The sequence below is a fragment of the Spea bombifrons genome, chromosome 7 (assembly GCF_027358695.1).
Source record: "Spea bombifrons isolate aSpeBom1 chromosome 7, aSpeBom1.2.pri, whole genome shotgun sequence".
Classification (NCBI taxonomy): Eukaryota; Metazoa; Chordata; class Amphibia; order Anura; family Pelobatidae; genus Spea; species Spea bombifrons.
In genome coordinates this window covers 39,130,622-39,152,879 of record NC_071093.1, presented here as the reverse complement: position 1 = coordinate 39,152,879, position 22,258 = coordinate 39,130,622, and the positions used below count along the sequence as shown (strand labels likewise).

The 22,258-nt window shown below is 40.1% G+C and overlaps 1 protein-coding gene across 3 annotated transcripts in view; it reads left to right on the top strand.

Annotated features, from left to right (window-relative positions):
* PRKAR1B (protein kinase cAMP-dependent type I regulatory subunit beta) overlaps positions 1-22,258 on the top strand; it is a 64,029-nt gene that overhangs the window by 10,513 nt on the left and 31,258 nt on the right. For all 3 annotated transcript variants that reach the window (XM_053470921.1, XM_053470920.1, XM_053470922.1), the window contains exons 4-5: positions 80-171; positions 22,187-22,248. In XM_053470921.1, coding sequence (XP_053326896.1) covers positions 80-171; positions 22,187-22,248 — 154 coding nt within the window. The remainder of the gene's footprint in view (positions 1-79; positions 172-22,186; positions 22,249-22,258) is intronic.

Here is a 22,258-nt window from a genome sequence, read left to right as displayed (position 1 = left end):
ACGTTCTGCATTCTTCACGGAATCGCTCTGTTTCCCCAAGCCAGACTCAGGAACATAATATTCCTCTGTTTATCCACAGGTTATTCCAAAGGACTACAAGACGATGACTGCATTGGCAAAGGCAATCTCCAAAAATGTTCTGTTTGCCCATCTTGATGACAATGAGAGAAGGTATTGTGCAGAGGTCCATCTTTACTGCTCAGGGCAAAAAAAAAATGTAACATTAGCTGATTGCAGAAGATCTGTTCTTTGCCCGGCTCCATATATGTAGACTCTTCTGTGTTTCTGTAGGATATGTGAGGACATTTTACTTTACTGCATTTGGTAGAGGTTAACAGAGTCATGGAATTTAAACATGCATGGGATAGGGGCGAAGCTATCCTCAAGATGAGACCAAGGACTGAGTTCTGGTCTCAAAATTGACGGTCTGAGTCTTTACATCAAAGAAAATGGGCAGATTAGATGGGCTGAATGGGTCTTACGAGCCATCAAATTGTTTCTATGAGCCATATTTACAAAAAAAAGTCAGGTGAGTGCATGCTGGCACCATGTCAGCTGCCTGTAATGGTGCCACCCAAATGACGCGAAAACAGACGCCTCCAACAGCATGCGGCTGGGCATTTGCCAGGTGTGCCAGATGGCCAGTCTGTGTCTGAATACACCTGTCTAGAATATGGAAATATATGGCAGATATAATGCTAGGGCATTATAAAATGATAGCTACCTGGTCTCCACCACCGGAGGCTCCTTAAACTTCACTGCCAGATGATTTTTTGTGCACATTTTTTGTGCAATCATAGAAATCAAGTTGGCGTCTAATTTTTTGTCTGGCGCATATATTCTACATAAATCTACCCATCCATGTAAATAACCTCATTTCAACTAATTCAGTGTTAATGGGGGGTAATAACATTGTTCCTGTAGCTTTAAAGAATGTGACGTGTCGTAGACCTGTAGTAATGGTAACATTTCAACATTGTATCTCTGGGAAAAGTCTATTTTAGCTTCTGCTGAGAACTCTTGATGAATTATTTTACTGTAATTCAGTACAAACAGATGCACATCTGCCCTTTTCAGTAAACATTACTGAGGGAGGGAAACTTCCCTAGATGTCAAGAGTGGGTCACGGCCACGGGGTCAGACGGGAAGTATCATGGGAGCGAGTTATTCAATGGAGACAGCATCATTGTGACACTCAGACACCAAACAAGGACACAAATATAAAGAAGCTAAGGAAACAGAGTTCAGCTGTCTGTGACATTAGGTCTATCTCGCACATCTGTGTCCATTCTGTGACTGTCTCGCAAGCTGTCTGTAGCAACGTTGCTTATGACGGTCTAACTCTTGTCTGTGGGTGGTGGACTAATTGTGGTAAGGTGTTGAAATCTATTTTCCCTAGAGCTGGAGAAAAACGGAACCTTTGTATTTCCCAGTGAAGCCATGGAATAAAGAATGCATTGACCAGAATTAAAATGCTTATGATTGCAGAGTAGTTTGAATAACAATAGAAATCGAAAAGCTCTTTTCCATTCATGGTCCGTAGTCCTTCCACTGAGAAGTCCGGGCATGTGTCTCCAGAGGATGGGCTGCGCCAGAGCTATGACTTAGCCAGTACCAACATGTGGCCTTCTTGTCCACCTTTATTATGAAGCACACGTGGTGTACTGTAGTTTTTTAAAACTAAGTTTCATATCTAATTTGAAATTCCAAACTGCACAGGACGTAAGAGCATGGACTCCAACCAGACCCAGCTTATTTGAGAGGTGATTGTATTTAAAAACTTACATATAAACGTACAAAGAGGTACGTGACCAACTCACGCAAGAAGAGACAGCAACTCTGGTCTTATGGTGGATCTCCACTCAGGAGTATGTTAAGATTTAGCTCACGTGTGCCATTACAGCATATAAGACTGATCCTTTTCCAGAACCAAAATGTGAGGTAACCTTCCTGTACAGGAGGGAACCAACAACCCCAGGCATCCATATCAGCCCTCATGGGTCCCAATAGTGGGTGCAGCTGCTACCTCTCTAAGCACAAGTGAACAAGGAGGTCCACGTCTGGACTCACCTTTACACTTAAGGTGAACCCCAAGAGATCCTCCAATGGGTGAGATTGCATACAAAGAAGTATGAGAACGATTCCTTGCCTACGTGCCACTAGAGGGATACGAACTTAATCGACGAGGCCCATGAAGGCTGAAATGTTTGTCTGTGGTTGTTGGTTTTCTAATGGATAAGAAATTTGCCTTGTGTGGAGACACATTTCACGAAGCACAGACCCTCTACAGAATTTCTGAGCTCCTTACAGCTCCTGACAACCTAGGTGCCTTCCTAGGACTCAAGGTTTTGGGGGGCACAATTACATATGTGGCTGCGAGATCTTGGGGGGGAGCTCAAATTAGTATGGTACCTAGGGCTCAATCTGTCTTGGGACCTCATAACCTTCACAAAACCGTGGGACTGCATTGCGTCTACAGCTTTATTCCTGCAATGAAGTAATGAGTGACCGATTCATAGAGGAACTATTTGAGGGTAGGTGAGGGCACCACAGACCTCTCTGGAAAGCCCCATTGTTTCAGACATTATCTCTGAGGATTTATGTTTCTAAATTCCATCGTTGTGAAACAACACTTTTCATTATCAGACGTGCGCGGTCTATAACGTATTAGACAGTAACCTTCCTTTACCAGCAGAGCATGACTGTAGCTCTGAATCAGCCAGGTCTGAAGTCAGGGTCGATCTCCACTCTCACCACTTGCTGAGTAAAAAGCAGATGCACCGATATTTAATGAAAATTTCACAGATGATGGGGCTGTGGGTACTGTGACATTACATCCTGAACTCGATGACCTCAGACAACTCTATAATAGTTTCTTGTATTCAGACAATAGAAGATTTTCCATTTTAGTGGTTATGACCTTTTGACTTCCATGAGTCACATTTGCTTGGCCACCCGTTTCGTATAGACTTTATTCTGTTATTTTCTTATGCTAACACTGTGCAATTGTCCAGTTCATTGCAAAAAGACCCTACAGTATTAAACTGGCCTTAACATTTCAAACAAAATGTATGACCTTTTGAAAGGAAACGCTCTGGCTCTGGCGGTTGGGCACAAACTACATAACGGGAAATGAAAACACCATATAAATCAATAAATACATTTATTTATTGTTGTACTGTTATTACTGTTGTACTTACAAACTAACAAGTGCTTCAACCCTATAAACCTATTGTTAAGATGCTGATTGTTGCTGATCGAAAATTGGTTAATTATGCTACTTTGGCCACCTTTTGCCGCAAACCCCTATTGTAAATAGAAAAAAGTGTATAAACGAAATATCTTTAAAATAATACAAAAGGCACAAGCTATAGCTGGCTTCGATAAATGAGTTTAGTTATACTAAAAGCTGTAAAAGTGACATTTCCCTTTAAGAGCATTTTTTTTTTTTACGTCTTTAAAGGGACAGCTTCACCAGCAAAACAGAAAAAAATTAGAGGACTGGGGTCTGTGGCCCGTTTAATGTTACCAGCGGTGTAATATAGCCTAATTGCAGAAAGTACTCCCCAAAACTGAGAGTCTAGGAGATGTCAACATAGCTTCAATGTTATTCTTGCAACTAAAAACAAAAATCTGTTTTAGAGCAGATATCGTGTTTCGTTCACCGATTCTATATAGTTTTACTTTGATATTAATAGAAAACCACAACATTCTGTTAAAAGCTAATGCTGTCACGAATATACTCATGGCCTATAACAATCGCAGTCTCATTCATAGGGACTTAAGCGATTTAGACTTTCCCGAGCGCCTGATACGGGAATCCAGCCAGGCTTTATTGCGTCAGACACAGGTTTAAAGCTCGTAAACTTTGAGAAAGCCCCGCAGTGAAAGCCGAGGTTCTTCCAAGTCCCTTTTTATTTTGCGATAAGCGGTATTGAGTGTCTACGAGAGGGATGGATCTTGTAGCGTGGAGTGCTTTCTCACTGATAACAGATAAAAGGAGACGCAAGAAACATTTTAAGGTCTTTTGGCAAATTGGATTTTGGCTTTATAACAAGCGAGCCCATCCTTTAGAGAAATATGAATGTTTATAAAGAACGCTGTCCCTCTGCCTCTTTCAAATGCATTATGCAGGGCTCTATTCTGGAACCCCGGTAATCTGCTCCTGTTTTATGGTAAAAGAGAGCTCTGCAATGGGGAGGATACAAGAATATTAAAATATACATTATTAAAAATGTAAATATACAGACATGACTTGCATTGCCTATATGCCATTTTACGTTATTTTTCTATAGATACTGATTAGATCTATGGCTGTCAGCTCAGAAGTGATGTTGTTCTTGTCTATAAAGAGCTACAACATAACTTTAATATTTATGAAATGCCTAATTATTTTGGTTTATTATGTCTATTAGCAGTTGCACAGGGATAAGGAGATCTACATATAATCCCTATATAATGCCGTAAGCATTAGAGAACTAGTGGCAGTCTCCTGTTTTTTCTTAGGAGGTCCACAGCGGCATCTAAATCTTTTTTTTGTATCCTTTTTGAGACATTTCCATTATCAGGTCTTTCAGGCCTTCCTATGAGACGGGTACGATGAGCTTCGGTGACACATTTGATTCCTTGCGTCTTGGCCTCTCATAAGCCTAGTGTTATTTTTCTCTGCATATGCCATAAAAAAACCTCTTTTTTAATAGCAGTAAGTTTATCACGTGCAGATGTGTTCAGACGCATGCATCCCCTGCAGTGCATTTACCCGGGGCGCTGGGGAAAGGGGCAAATGCTTATCGGGGAATTCTGGAGGATCCCCCCCATGAATTTGCAAGGGATGCCAAGAAAGTTTAAAGGGACCACGCAGCTATCATATGCATTAAAGTCCATATGATTGCTTGAGTGTCCCTTTAATTTGCCGTTTCTCCTAATGTAGCTGTATTTAATGTATACAACTGCAATAAATATAATATCATAAATATAAACTATTTTCGATTCTAGTGTTATGGTAATTAAAAAAAAATATATATATATTTTTTAATATAAAGAGTAAGGCTGCCCTTCAAGCCAACTGCACCTGCTTTTGCTTTGAATATGCTCCTAATAAATATACATTCATAGCTATATAACCACATGCAACCTTTGGATCAATAAACACAAAGACATACCCCCATGTCCTTTTTATGAATGATCTGCACACGGGGTTAAATTATGTCAAAAGCATTAGAGGATGATATCATTGCTCCTCTGACCTGCAGCATAACATAGAAACCGTTCATTCATACTTTCCCTAAACCTCAATAATAACAAGGAAAACGTTCTCTTTTTAATGAAAAATATATATTTTTTACTTGTTTACCGAGAACATCATTATATTGAGAAATAAAGCGTTACTTATATTCCTGGCCATCTGGAAATCCTCGCCAATGTTGTTAAACGTTTTGCTACGTTGTCGTAACATTATTCTGGAAACAATATCTATTTTCATGTTGATAGACTAGCTTAATTTTGAAAGTCGAGCAGTAGTCGGGGGACATTATTTGAGACACAATAAAGAAGAAGGACTATTGTTTTGATGAACTCAGTGCGGAGAAATGTTTTTTTTTTTTTTTTTGCAAAACCCAAACAGTCATTTTTTTTGCCTCGTTCTACAAGTCAGGGTCGACCTGGACTTAAAAACCATCTTGTGAGGTACCAGCTGGCCTCTCGTCGTCCTTGGAAAGAAGTAAGAGTGGCTAAGATTACAAGTAACAAAGATGTGCTTTGAATCAAACACAACAGCTGTAAGTGTCTCTCTCACACCATGCGCGTTCAGCTGTTAGTTTTATGTCTCCGGACTGCCAGGAACAGACCACTTTAACCCTTTGGCGCCTGTAGGCGGTCGCCGTTTTTACGTGCGTGACCCACAATGAAAAATATGGGTGAAAACTATTGGAAACGACGTTTTCTCTATGTGAGAATGTCGCCGTTACCACAGTATATTTTCTCGATGCTTGTAAAATGCTATTTATTTCGGTGCAACTGTATTTTATGTGCGCAATTATGATTTTTAGAAACAGCGATGCCACTAGACCAAGTAATATTATTGAATAATACATCCTTTAATCTGGTAGGCTAATTGGGGGAAAAAAGGCTTTATTTAATATTAAAATGAAGGCTGACCCCCTCAGAAACACAAGGCCAAGATCCAGGACCCCCTCGCGGCTGGCGTCATTAGCCTAGCATGTTGTAAAGACACCTATGGGGAATCTATTTACTGAGGCACACACTGTGACCCTATGATAAACGCGTGGCTTCAGCAGGCCACCATGCAGTCGCAAACCATTTTACTTTAAAATACTTTCACTTTTCGGCAGTGAACCAAACACTGAGGTATCTGAAAAAGTATATCATTTTACAAAGGCAACTATTCCTATTTACCCTCAAAAGTACTTTCAAAGCCCTTGCTTATTCCCACCAGGAAGTAGAAAGCGCACAGATAATTCCTTCCCCCATCTGCAGAAAAACAGTGCCTGCAAAAATTGTTATGTCTGAGGTGGGTAACAATGGGGCTAATTGTTGTAATATATACTGTAATGGATTGTGCTGGTATTATCTAAAGGGCTTAGGCCTTTTGTTTATTTTCCTGGGTTTTGGGCCGAGAAGGTGATATTTCCCGCCATGCGTTTTACTTCCTTTTCCTGATTGGCTGAGAGTGTTCCATCTTCTTAAACCTTTTATAACACTGGTCTAGCAAAAAGGAAGTAGGAAGCAGTAAGGGGAAGTAGGGGTGCTACTTAAAAATGTGTACATTACTTCATAATGTCATTAAACATATCTTTATATTCGCCGTTACCATAAAGATTTAGACAGCCTTTTATATAGGTCCCGGAGCTCCAGGGCCACACATGTTCTTAATGTCTCATCTTCATGGCTGCTATGTACATATATATATATAATATATACATACAAGGTATTGGATATACTATAATGACTGAACTTTCCAAATACGACAAGGTAAGTGATAAAAAAAGGCAGCCCAAAATAGTTTGCTAATTGATAAATCCTCTCCATCAACAATTGGCGTTCACCCGTTGATAAGTCTAATATAAACAGCGAGGAAGAAATGTAAATTGTAAAGCGAGTGCAGCGCTCAGTTCCTTCAATAAAACCGTTGGCAAGCGGCGTTAGTAAAACATGCGTGTGTGCACCCTGTCTCTGTATACATTAGTATCTGTGTGGGTATAAGTGATTCTCCATACAAACATATACATTTCTCCGTGTGGGTTCGGTCTGCTATCACATAGGTGTCATGCTCACCGTTCCACAGATTTCTTTTTAGGATCTCTTCACCAGCAGATTCTTTTTTTCATTGTATTCTTCTTTGAATTAATGGGAACGTTTTACTTCGCATGCAGTCCCGCCAACAAAGAATGCATATAAAACAGCGTTGGACGCTGGAATCACAAAGCAGTAATGTATTCTTTACCTGTAGAAGGAATCAAAATCAAGCCACTTACCTTTAGGAGAAGCTGCAGCTCCAGAGCAGCCAATCAGCGCCAGGAAGGCGCTCCCGTTGCAGCAGTGGGAGTCCTTTCTCTGCATGCATGTGGGGGTCGCATTAGACCCCCTGGAGCTCTTGCACAAACCTATGCTGGCTGGTGCACATTCCGTGGCAAGCAGGAGCGTGCGATGAATGTTTTGTCTAAGTAGAACAGCACCTTTAAAAAGTGTCCAAAATGAGTGAGAATAGTTTTTGTTGCAGGGAACACAACTTTGCCCCTCATACAAGGCATGTTTTGCAGAAGGCATAGTAGGTACCAGGGTAAGCCTTCCAACCAAAGTGGTCCCACTGGGGTACCCAGCATCTCTTGGCCATGGGAGCTGCAGCCAAGTCAATAACTACATCAGATAATTATTGGTGTGTGTGTGGGGGGTTCATTTATAAAGCTGCAGGGGGGGGCTTTTGTTGAACCCAGAATTTAATGATAAAGCGGTGGGAGCTTCCGGAATTCCTGCCCGGTTTACAGGAGCATTAACCATGCGCGTACCTTTCCCTTAAACCTACAGTTTATTGTATAGGTGAATTTGACTTTTTTCTCTCTTTTTCAGTAAAGCAGAAAATTAGCTTTTTGTGTTCAGCACAAACATAAACACTCATTTATTTGTAGTATTAGTAGAATAGTATTTGTCTTATCAAATGCTTCTCTGGCCGCCTTATCGTGCTGCTCTTATCCGTACCGGCCACCTGGTGTCACTGTGTTCAAAATGATAAGGCACGGGCTTGCACCAGAATCTGACCAGATAAACTCGACAAGGAATGCAAATAACCAGTTATTAAATGTTCCTTGGCAAGAACGTACAGACATATTTATTCCGCTTTCAGTCACGTACCTCGAAAGCGCAGCTCAAAACGGATCCTTATCCTGGCAGTTTATTTTAGGTTTGGTTCTTAGAGAGCTGGGGGAGGCAATACCCCATTCAGAACTCACTGGGTTAAAAAATAAAAAAAATCCAACTAATATATGTAAAAGATGTAGAGAGAGGGTGGTAGGAAAGTGGAACAGCCTCCTGGCAGAAGTGGTGGAGGCTAATACAGTGAGGGAATTTAAACATGCATGGGGTAGCCATAAAGCTATCCTAAGAGACCAAGGACTGATTAAGATCTGAATCTTTAAAAAAAAATAGGCCGAATGGTTCTTATATGTCATCAGATTCTGATGCAAAACAGGGAGTTTGAAAAATTGAATATTTTCTTTCAGCTGCTCCATATTTGGCACTTTGCCGAAGAATTAACCTAGTTTTACATTAAAAAGTAAACCTGCTTAGGATCATCTACCTTACGGTGGTGTGTCCTAAACATTCCGGTAGCGGGGGTACATATTTTAACTAGCATAGCAATATTATTATCAGTTTGCCTTCAGATATTAAGCAGTTCCAGCTGCTGGACTACCACTCCCATAACTCTGGCCGACTGAAATTTAAGATTAATTTCTTGTGTGAGCCCTTAGCAACTGACATATTTAAAGGGGACCCATCGAAAATACCTCGCTAAACGTTTAGTTAAGAAAAGTTAGCTGTATACGTTATACTAACTGTTAACGATCAAGCAGCTACTACGTTGGTTTTGCACATTGTTTCATATTTACCAGCATGAGCTCTATGAGATCGAGGAAGCGGAAGAGTCATCATGAAGGTTAAGTATGTGTTGGATGGCGTTTAGCGTAGACCACTCCATGGTAGGTTCTTCAGATGTATTAATAAGTAGAATAGCTCCTTCAAGGAGAGGACTTAGGTGCTGTGGAATTCTGAGAAGCCTCAGAACTTGAAGGATGAACTTCCATATCTAATCAACTTTTCCCCATCTTTTGTCAGCGATAGCCTCCAGGTTTGAATGAAACACCTGCCTTAGGAAGCCAGATACTTAAGGATGGAATGGACGCACTGTGTGGAATAATTGCAGGTTGTTGGTAGACATCTGAGCCACCGGAATCCTTCCTACAAAGCATTTCAATGGAGTGCGCCGGTTTTTTTCTTTTTTTCTTCGGCGACCGGCCTAGAATAATGTAACATATTTGTGAAGACCGGCAAGGAAGGCATTAGGGATCTTAGGATAAGGACTCATTGCCCGAAAGCCCACATAGTACTATTTTGGGCCAAAGTGCTGAGTATAATATGGACTTGTGTATAATATTGAAATTTGGATAGTTTTGGTTCACCCAAATAACAGGCAGGCCATCTGGGAAACCAGGTGGATGGTAGATACGTAGAACAGTAACAGGCATTTCCTTTGGCTCAGTACAGTACTTATTGGGTTAATACCATTTACATATTTTCACACTCAAATTCAGATTAATATTCATATAGAGCCTCCTAAGAAAACATTTAAATACTTAATGTGGTTATAAAGGCTTCTGTTATTATACTTCATAGTTAAACGGAGAGGAACCACTTAATGCAGACTGCCATCAAAACTTTATATATGATACCAGGAACATATGTGTTATTATTTCTATTACTCACTTTAATAGATTAAAGGAAGAAATTCGATTTTTTTTTATTTTTTTAATGAGCGTGCTATAAACTTTGGCTACATTTATAGATATGTATAAAAAAAAAAAGTTTTTTCCTGGAGATTTTTATTTTTAGAACTGTTCTTAATAATTTTCATAGATTTTATGACGCAGTAATGAAAGACGAAGGTTTAGGATTTTTTGCAATTATTTTTTCAAAATAACATTATTATTATTATTTTCAAATGTAATATATTTTAAGATAGCAATATTCTAGGCTTTGTATTTTTAATAATTATTAATCAATTATTTTATCATTATTATTAGATACATTTTTCATTGTTAAAGGTATAATCGATTAAGGATATTGAGAACGCCTGTGTTTTCCCCCCCATTATTTCTGTTTTATTTTCTTAGTATTGATGGGGATTTATGGAGATATTTTTCATGGAGAGTGCCTTGAAAGGTTTAGGTGTTTTTCAGCAGATCGGTGTGGTGTGAAAGAAATGTCATTGCGTGGAGGTGCTATGTATCCTACAAAAAGAAGGATTTGTTGGCGGTTTTAACACTTGACCTGCAAAGTCAACAATAGATAGAACATCTCCATCCCTTAGACACATTAAGTTCCTTCTGCTCTAATCACATCCTGCAAAGACAAAGCTCCCATCTCTCGTTTCCTCTTTGTCTAGCATTCTCCTGGTATTGTGGACTTGGGCGACAGTTGTGGGTTAGTCCATTGTCTTGCCTGTAGTTATCCCAGCAGTCTTGTTTGTTTTTCTGCTTTCAGACAGAGCAAAGTGTGCTTGCTGCCTTTTAACCCCTTCTGCTCAGCTGAAACCATCTGTATTTTGCTCCGGGAAAACGTAAAGGGGCCACAAGTCAACACGTAAACAGTCGTTACTAAACATGTTTGCTTGTTTTCCTTGTCCCCCCCCCAAACATTTCTGTTGTGTATGTACATTACCCTTCACTATCATAAGTGCAATCTTGTACCTTTTAGTCAGCCAACAGAGCGAGCAGAGATATGTTATCATTTCCTTTCACTGTAAAATAATTTGCCATGGGTTTTTTTGAAGTCGCTTTCTTTTTCGTTTTATATCAGAGAGTAGTCCAGTTGGTCTATGGACAAACCCCCACTGCAAGTCCCATGTTTTAAGGGTTACAATGTGTTCAGGGCAGATGGTGGCACCTTAGCAGATTGCAGTCCATGGGAGCCACATGGGAGTCCATGTTTCTTGGGCCATGGGACAAATATATCACCCCCCTATTTACTGTGCCTTGTTTGAACTCATCTTGTTTCACTTATGGATGCTGAACTTGTCCTGCTACTAGGCGGCCGGTGTAATCTAATTAAAGGCTATTGTTGTATTGTCTCGGAGAAGATGGTGTCTTTAGCAGATTGTTGTGCCTTTTAGTACACAACAAGTTTTTTACGTGCCTTAAATGAGACCTCTGTCCCATGGCTTCTCACAATGTTAGAGTTGAGAAGTCCATTTGACCCAAAAGATGCGTCTGTCCTCGTTCTACCCATTAGAGTCTAGCTAAATACAATCGTTTCCGTGTTATCTGAAACTCCACACCATTCATCTGCAAACAATTTTTTTCAACAACCTGTACGTTGCAAATGATGTTCTAGATCTGTTTTTTTTTAGCTGGTTTGTTTATTTACCAAGAGCGTATACTGCCTTTTGTTACTGAAGAAGGGAAGGGCCTGAAGGGCCTAAGATCGTATGTTGTCTCTGGGTTAAAGTTTAATGACTCCATTGCATACAAAGAGATATGAGAACAATTCCACCAAGAGCAGGCAGCAACTTAATAGCCTGCAGTATGGTAGCCCCGCTCAGGAGAGTCTCATGTTTTAGCTTGTGTCATCTAAGAGTATACATTTCCATTGGGACAGTCCAGAACAAAAGCGCAATGCAAATTTCCTCTGCGCGGGGATCCAACAACCCCTGACATATGTTTCACCCTACATAGGCTTCATCAGTGGGGTGTCGTGAGTATTCATCTAAGTACAAGTAAACAAGGAAGTCCATGTCTGGACTCACCTTTACATTTGGGGTGAACCCCAAGATAACCCTGAAGGGAGAATTGTATACAAAGTGGTATGAGAACAACTCAACCAAGAATGGACAGCAACTTAATAGCCTGGCTTGTGGTGCATCCCCGCTTGAGAGTGTCTTAAGTTTTATTTGACTCGTGCCATTAAGAGGGAAAATGACCATCAACATATCAGATCCTGCCCACGAGGACAGTCCGAACTAAAATGCAAGGTCAATTTCATCTGCACGAGCGGGGATGCACCTTAGGGTATTACTACTTCTTTGAATACCAGCAGAGACGTTATTCCGTTATTAGATTATGTATATAAAAAGCGATTATGGTGCAAGGTTAAAAGGTAGACCAAAATAGCAGCCAATGGCATTGTCCAGTTAGCAGTAACATTCTATTAGTTGCCATGGTGATAAGATCTCCTTTCAAACTTTGAAATTACTTTTATAAATACTGTAACCTCCGTTGAAGCTATCTGTCTATATATATATATATATATATATATATATATTTCATTTCATTAACATTACAAACTTATTTCTGAAAATAGAGGCATTTTGCCCTTAATAGTAATGAGCCCATCTATGATCAGCCTTAGAAGCATTAAGGAAAACCCTTTGTTTCTATTTTTTTGAATATTTACTGAATATGGCTGAATAAACTGTAGTTATGAGCCCCCTATATATTTTTCTTTATCTCATACCGCAAGAGTATTGTGTGTTTGGGTTTGACCCATACCCTGCGGTCAGATTGACATGCAGCTTCCATGTTGTCAGTGTTTGATTCATACACTTTTCTTCCTTAACACACAAAGAATTCCTTTCTCTTTTGCCAAAGGCCAATTTGAACGAAATCCACTAAATTGAGGGGGTTTTCCCAGCTGGGTGGAAGGTTGGCGTGTACCGCATTCAAAAAGCATGACCTCATAATTCTGCACATCTTAAAGGTGCACCGACATATTCCATAGAACTATCAGATCATCGCCGTATTGTTCCACTTAAATGCCTGTTCTTCTAACACTTTAAAAAAAAAATACATGTGTTTAATCCAGAATTACGGAATCTGCTAGCCTGAAATGGGTTATAACAACAAGTTTCTCTTTTCTCCCCCGTTTTGTATATTTTTACACATAGTGTAATTTTGTTGCATTTATCTGTTACATAATTGGCTACACATAAGAGAAAGCCGAATAACACGTGTGTGTGTGTGGGGGGGTCTCTGCCCTAAATCACGGTAATAAGCCACTAGGACATGTTCTATATCCCATTGTATGTTGTTATATATCAGCCACGTAACCCCTGCTGTGCACATTAGTGACCTGTAAACACGCGGTATGACTGCACATTATCACAGCTCACTGTGTTTAGCTTAACTCCTTCCTTCTGGAATTCATTTGAGGTTATTTTGGGCTATGTGCCAGTTAGCAATATATATATATATATATATATATATATATATATATATATATATATATATATATATATATATATATATTAGCCGAGAGCATGTAGACACCCAGGCGCTGTGACATCTTATGTTCAGGGTCCCCTTTCTGTAAGCCTTAGAAAATGTATTCTGCATGACTTCTTTAAAATCATTGCTGCCCTGCGTATAATAAATCTTTATAACCTGTATACAATATAACAGCTATGTATTCTCCCTGTAACAAGAACATCTTAAAGCTTAATATATATATATATGAAATGTGTTAGCATAGTAGAAGGGGATGTCTGGATACTTATGCTAGTGATCAGTGCATATTGCTGATATTTCTTAAAGAAATCGAATTATTTGTAAGCACGTGTAAGCAATTTGTGACAGTCTACATGGTGGGTACTTGAACTCCTATCATGCACAGCCATAGTTTTGCATTAATCAGACTAACCAAGCTAAAGCTTGAAAAGGAAGGCGTATGAGTGTGTTTATGTGTATGTGTCTGGGAATGTGTGCCTGCATATGTTAGTGGGTACGTGTTTATGCCCCTGCAGTCATGAAAATCTCCAAAGCAGGTAACTTTGAAACAGATTCACTAACTAGCAGAGGTCATACCTGTAGGAAGGACTACACTACAATTATGGAGAATTCACACGGCGCACAGAAATGATTAGATGCTAGGATGTAGTGTATCTACTTTCAAAGGGTTCTAGATCTCTACTTTTGAGGAATATAAAGGCGAATTAAAGGAAAGTGAAAAGTCTAATCTTTGTTTAAAACAGATCTGTCACATTTCCCAAATCCTAAATGATCTCAGGATATGCATGAGTATCCCTCCTGCTAAGTTATCTCCTCCTATTGTAAAGTTGCTGATCGTTGTTAATTGGATCAGGCAGCCTTTGCAAGGATGGAAAAGAAGAAGGAAAGGACATCAATTAAAATTCTGGTTTTGCTACCTTTGGCCAAAATATTCCCTTGCCTTTAAATTAAATATCTCCAAAGTGTAGAAAAAACAAAAGCTTTAGGTCGGTTTAATAAATCAGTTTAGTTATGCTGGCTATGGGGACAATTCCCCTTTAAGTGTTATTAATTACTCATTAAGCATCTCAAGCATTGGGTGTATCCTCGTATTATTCAGCAGGAAACACCAGTTCTAGAGAATATGCTGTAATATTATTATTATTAACTGACACTTCCCCTTTTATATTTATTTCATTGTCTAAGAAATAATTAATCAAGGGTATCAAAGGGACAGGTCATTTCCCAGTTTGGAGAGTAGGAAATGTGATGTCTAGGGCTTAGCTCTTACAGACGGTTCAGAGCAGATCTCCCTACCCCCATTTCTATTTTTAAAGTACTGACACAAGGGAATTCCCGTAGATCATAGTGATGAGTAGAGATGGTATTTCCCACCAGTGCGCTTCAACTTTCAGAATCATCAGGTCATGGTTTATTCATAGCCGCAGTAATGCTCTCTACAGTTCCAGGTTATTGTATGAGCTGGCTTGGCGTGTGATGACAGCCTGGTAGAATATTGATTATGGCTATATTAGGCGTTCCATTAATAGAACATGGAGTGTTGTGACGGGAACTGAGCAAGAACATTTTCATGGTTTCATGTAGCCTGCTTCCATTCCACTGTCATTATATATCTTCATTGGGTTATGGGGACGTGGATGCTCGAATATTACATAATTGCCCAGGCTTTTATTGCTGCTACAGACCAGCCAGGGAGAGGAACCGAGAAAAAGAGATGTATCATTTGGGGCAGAGACCACTCTGATACTCTTGGGAGATCCAGGGAGGTGGTGGAAGCTCCTTGGGACTCAGGGTCCAGCTTTAAAGACCTCACTGGTGTCTTCAGAGGTCCCTTTCAAGACTTCATAAGGACCTTTCTTCAGAAGGGACCTCTGGGGCATTGAATACTCTACATCAATTAATGTTGGCCCACTAAAAAAATACCACATCTGCACAATCCCCTATACATTTGCAAGTAGGGCGTCATGTGAGTTTAAAGGGGCCACCTAACCATCACATGCATTAAAGTCCCCTTTAAGCTGGACTCCCAGGTGTATCTATATCTTTGCTGGTTGCAATCCTCAAATTCCAGAACAACAACAAGAGTTTATTAGCCAAAAGACTTTAAGGATCCACGTTAAACAGGTGTGTTTGAGTTCCAAATGTCTGATGTTTGGATTTTTTTGACTCTTTTTGCCAGCAGAGAGAATAATTCATAGTTGTCTGTGAAATATTCTGATAGCACATGAAGGCTGGATTGGGCAGGCTCACGTGACCATATAGCTTGAAGCTTTGAGGCACAGCTGTTATCCAATATTATTTCAGAATAGCCTAATTATCCCTTTGATCTTATTTTTTTTCTTTCTTTGCACGAGCCAGACAGAAGCATTTAAGGGAAAAAAAAATCTGTTAGCTTTAGATGGAAAATAATCAAACCGTTGAATTGCATTTCAGCAACGTTCCCCATAGACTTGAAGTGTTAAAATATATACAAACGCATACTGCGTCTGTCGTATGGAATCGCAGTTTTTCTTTTATTACGACCCCCCCCCAAAAAAAAAAAGTTATAAATGCTGTCAAATGCATTTTGGTTAATAGTTATCTATGAATTCAAATATTTTAATTCAAATGTGCAGCTGTGAGCGAGTGTATAGTCTGTGAGCGTTAATACGCACTTGGGAGCACTGACGTACACATTACGCACGTACAAGCACATTGAGAAACGAGTACATGTATTTCATGCGTAAATACTGGCATATACTGGGTCAAACTGGTGGATCGGGGGCCGTAGGAAGAATAAAACCCCAAGGGATTGTCGCCCAACAAAATTGTTGGCCGAACACAATTCCTGCGCGCTAAGGAGCCTGTGATGGGGAGAAAGGCAAATGCGTATTGAGGGATTCTGTGGAGCGCCATAGCACCAGAGCACATAACCTTCCGGTGCTCCACCATAGAAGCCCCGGCGGAAGTGCCGGCAGCGGAGGTTGTCTGCGTGCATCGCATAAACGTCCACTGGCCGGCCCCGCTAGACACCAGGGAGTCTGGGGGTGCATTGGTAAGTGGAGGGGGCTATAATCGAGCCAATATGGTAAATTAATACACACAGACACATCAGGAGAAGAGAACCTGGCCGGTGAGCTGCCATCTAGCCTCATGGCACTTTATACAATGTCCCTGGCAAGAATGGTGGGCTTATTAGGGCCGCGCTCAAGAGCTTACAATCTAAGGGAGTAACTCCAAAGGAGGTTGAATACCTTTTTGATCCTTGCAAGAGCCTCTCTTCAGATGGTGGTTTGCAGTGGACTTTGGGGGGGGGGGCTTTTTACCTGTTCATATAATGGAAAGTGAACAGAAATGGCTCATTGATTCATTTCCCCCCAAAAATGCTGTAACAAAACCTGACGATACTTCCCCTTTAAATTTACTCTGACTCACGGCGTCCAGTGGACTTTTGGTCGGAAATCTCCCCGCATTCTTATAGAACATGTGGAAGTTATGTTTTCTGGAATCTAAGTGATTTTTAATAGATTAAGAAGAAAGGGGAAATGTGATCACCTTTGAAAAGAGAGGATTAGTCAAAGGTCTTATGGCTGACAGCCAGGAAGGGTAATGCAGGAGTATAGACTCCCCAGAGCAGCATTTTTCAGTGCTACCATTTTTCTCAAGTTCTCATGCGTCAACTCAAACAAGCTCCGACATGAAATACCTGGAACATTTTACTCTGAGAACTATTGTTTTTTTTTCACATTTTTTCACCCGATTTGAACCCGAGGGTCTAGAAGTCTGCAGCCTACAGATGCAGATCCGATCATTTTTTTGTCTTTTTTTTTTAAGGTGTGAAAAGAATTCTTGCTGCATATCTGTCATAAGACGTACATGTTATCGGAGCATTTAAACGGACAGCGTCTAAGTGGATTCTTAAGTCGTCGCTGTGTATGGTTATTTTCTATAGCCAACGGGTTTCTGTGTCAGCCGCAGAGGGACAAGATAATTTTCCAAAGAATGGATGGCTTATTTCAGGTTAAAAAAAGTTTCAATTAATCACAGAATCGGTCGCTAAAGAGAACTGTCATTAAGAAACAGCATGAGAAGGTTAAGTGGTCTTCGAGATATGTTCATAAGAGATCTACAGTACATTTCAGAGATGGGACTGTCTCTTCTCAACGGGGACACTTGGAAGAGCTCATATTTGGAGGTCCTATCAAATATTTAAATAATAAAAGCTTACCATAAAACAAATACAATAGAAAAAGAGAGACAGGGGGCATTGGGTCTTAAAGAGGGACTAGCCCTGTGAAATGGTGACAGATGGGAGGTATGGATTTACGCTAAAGCGTCAGTTCCCACCATCTATGTGCCCCGTCTTCTTAATTGCAGTATTTATTTGGTGTCTCTTGGAACATATCTGACTTTTTTTTTTTTTTTGCAGTCAGGGTGTTGTCTTCTTGTAATGAATTCCACATCTGTTATGCCAAAAGCTTTTATTAAAAATGAAGGTTCTTATAGGTGAAGAGTTTCTCCTTAAGTACCCTCCAGTATTCCTTCGCAGGAAGAACGCATAATGAATTAAGAGGCGACAAAGAAAAATTAACCTCTGGCACGCTCTATTAGCTAAGATTTTTAGTACGCGACCATCGGCATCGACATAAATCTCCACATCTGCCTTTTCCAGATGTTGCAATTTTAGGACATGGCTTATTGGACAGTTTAACCCCCAACCCGGTTCCTTTCTTCAGACAGATAGAAAGCCGTATTGACGTGACAGCTGTAGACCCCGATACGATTTCAGATTAGTCTTGATTTCAGCGGAGATGTTTAAAGCATCCGGGCAATCCAATATATATGACACGGCTACGTCCCTCTGCAACCGCAGAATGTCTGCTCTGCAATCTGAAAGAAATCACGATAAATCAAATCAATTTGTGGAGGGTTTTGCGCTTTTCTGCCTAATCACAGTTTAAAAGGATCAGAATAGATGGGCATTCATATTATAAAAAAACCACAAGAGATGCGCAGGAAGCCAAGGGGTTTCATACAAACGGGCCAGTAGTGGCCATCTGGCACACTGGGAAGATGCTTCAGCGGCAGATCCGGTGTTCGGCCGCATCTACATTGTAGGTGACCGGTGGCCTTAAAGCACAAGGGCCACCTCATTGCCCCCAGTCCGGGCAATCCTGGTTCAGAAGAGTTTTGTTATATTATATATAAATAATAATAATATAATATAATATAATATATTATATATTAATAAGGTACAGTTTAGACATTTTGTTTTCTCAGTGTGAACGAATTAGAAACCAGTGGATTTCATTCAGCCGCACTTAATAGGAAACAGAAAAGTTCCATCTCATCCTCGTACCCTGCAGGCGTTTGGGTAAATTACTAATTAAATATGTTCCGTGAATGATGAAAAAAAGAATGTAGTGTCTACAAGAACCATTTGCTCCCCTATTCACTCCTCTCAATTAAAAGATAACCTTTCTTTCATTACAAGGTCTGACCTCAGTCACTTTCAATTTTTCTTTAGTATACAGAAGCAAAGTTTTGCAAGTTGGAACTCGCTAGGTGGGGAAAGCATAACTGTTTTATATGCCCTTGAGATACAGGTAACATTGATACATTAAGATGCTTTTACTTTCATGTCTAAACCTATAAGAGCCTAACACCTGTTCAGTGTGGTCTGGTCCCAGAAAGTTGTATATATATATATATATAGGTATATATATATATATATATATATATATATATATATATATATATATATATATAATATACATAGAATACACAAAGCTAAGACATCTGGCTTCTAAGGATCTCTCAGGAATAATTTTAATAATGATCCATTAGTTCACTAGTTGACCAAGTTCATCAGGAACATTAACAAACGAGTTAAATCAGCTGGCCAATGAAAGGTATGGAACATAACTTCTAGGATTCCCTTTCTTATGTTTTTCCTAGTAAATTACCCCCTGTAGTATTAACTGTTCTAAGTGTTAGTGTAACCTTCTGTTAGACCTTTGGCTGTATGAAAAGTTGCCAATTCAGCAGGGCTGTGGCCAATATTTCTAAGGCTATGGGAATTCATTTTGACAGGTAAAAAAGAAAATTTAATGAGATGACATACAGTATGAGAAATGATTGCTGTTTTGACCTATAGTTAAAAAAATTACCCCTGTGCACATCTGCGAGGGTATTTAAAATGAATAGCAATAAAATCATTGTTGTTAGAACTGTGGATCTATGCATAACCATCGTTGAACCCATGGCAACCAAGGGGGTGGTTTTTGGGGCAGATGTTCCTCATGGTATGGTAGGTGAGTCTTTAGTGCTCCCTACTGGTCCTCGTTTTGCTAGTTGCCCAGGCGCTGGGTTATGACATCACATCCTGGTGCCCTAAGCCTATGTTCAGAGGAGCCAGTTACCCGCTAGGCCATCGTGTAATCCGGTCACGTAGGGTTTAGATTGTCCGGGCTGTCTGGATTTTCCCAGTTGGCTTCTTTCAACCCTTACTGTTACACCACTGCTTTCACCACTGAGAGGAGCCATTATCACATCTTCTCATCATCAGGTGGGTTTGCATTTTCTACACAGGAAAAAATCCTCTGGCTATCATTTTTTGGAATATATCTATAATATTCAAGGAATTAAAGAACATGTTTTTGCAGTTTACTTAAGAACGGCTGATTATGCTCATTACAGAGATAAATGTCCTGAATAATATCAGTGGTTTATGATTTCTTCTTGCCAACATTCTCATGGTTTTAGTTTGCTTCCAAATCATATTCATTCTTAAACCGATACAACATCTGAAAAAAAGCCCTGTCATTTTCTAGCTCACCTACATTTTCTAGCTCACCTACCTTGGCACATTGAAGATTAAAGAGAATCTATGGTGGTGTAGAAGTTTCTTTTGCTTTTTCTTTTAACTTGCGTATAATGTAATGTAACTCTGGAACAGAACGCCAGCTACTTTTATTCTCAGATCTCACTAATCCCTGCATGGAACTGAGTTGGCCAAAATAACAACCGCCCCTGCACTCGGGGACATCACCGACATGTTTGTAACCAGCTACACTTCTGTATGTTTCCAGTTACTGTGTTACAAAGGGAATGCCTCAGGGTCTTGACCATTAAAGGTACACTTCAGCCATCCAATATGGCATATGATAGCTGAGTGTCGCCTCATATCGCAGCACCTCTTGCGTAGATAACTTCATCAGAACCCTCTCCATACGTTTGCTCTTTCTCGTCCCCACTACTTGCAGGAAATGTGTTCCATCAAATACGTTGTGTATGCATGGATGCTAACTTGCATGCCTACACAAAAAGTGTTCCCATCCATTTTTTTGGGAGCACTATCCTGCCCGTAAGTGATAGGGTGATATCTGCATCTGCAACCTGTATGTTTGTGATTTTTTCACGACACCTTTGTGGTTGACGTGTCCATTTCAAGTAGAAAAATGACTAAAAGAATAAGGAGGGAGAGTAGAATGTTGCGGAAGAATTGAGATACATGGATAGGTAGATAGATCGATAGACAAACAGATCGATAGATAGATCTTGATGCAATATTATTTTTTTAATACTGAAGATTTAAGCAGATCTCAAGCCTAAGCACTGGAAACCCATTACCTTCAATGCAGCCGATACATGCTAAAGTACTAGACTTTTCACAGCGAGCTGCCTAATTGATTGCATTCTCTGTACAGATTACACAAGTATTCAGAGATTATGTGGCCCTCCTACCTTCTCCATATCCTTAAATTTCCCTTTATAGGCAGGCTGTTTTGAATAGATAATTATACCATGAGTTTTGAAGGAGGAAGGCTGATTTAATATCTGTGTGGAATGACGACAATTTGTTCTAAGTCGGTGAAGGATGCATGTGTCAGGCACGGCTGCCCGTGACCTGTCATGATGTTTTAGTCGGGGAGGCTGCTGATGTGTCATGGAGCGCGGCAGACAGGAAGCCTTCGGGAGTACTTAGCCATAAGTCTGCATAACATGTCCCAACAAAATATATTGATTCAGAAATCACGGCAGCTCATGCTGCACCTGATGTATAAACTCTGGATATTCATAAAAAGAAGCAGGTCAGTTGGGGTTTCAAGCCTCAGCTCCTTAAATCAGTATGAGAAGCCCATTCTGAAACATCTGATGTGCCCCCTGCTTCTTTTATACCCACGTAGCAGTGGTGCAGTCACTGGTGGGATGGGATGAGAAGAAGCTCAGGTGTTAAAGATGACCCACATGCAGAGTAACTTCTATCTTACCCCACCACTCTTACTGACACCAGAGCCAACACCTGTTTTACAGGCTTTCCTAGTGTTGGCATGTAATGCACGCCTTATGCCCACAAAACTAATTTCTCTTAGCCCATTCACCGTAACCTCATGAAAATTGAAAGACGAGTACGGCAGCAGAATATCACAGGTGGCTTTAAGACCTATTGTGACGTGATTTGCTCCATTACAGAAGAAACACAAGAGGTTGCTTTCCTTGTACTGCATGTTAGTGACCTCGATTTATTGGTCCCATTCTTTGTGTTGGAATGTATGAAGAGCAACGTCTCAGATGTCAGCTTCTGCTAAAGTCAATTAGATCCTAGCTTTCATAATGTGTTGACAGGGACCTGATTCCGTATGTAAATAAAACACTGATAGAAGTCTGTTTTACTTTTTTTTGTCTTTTTCTAGTGATATATTTGATGCTATGTTTCCTGTCAATCACATTGCTGGGGAGACGGTCATACAGCAAGGTAAGGCTAA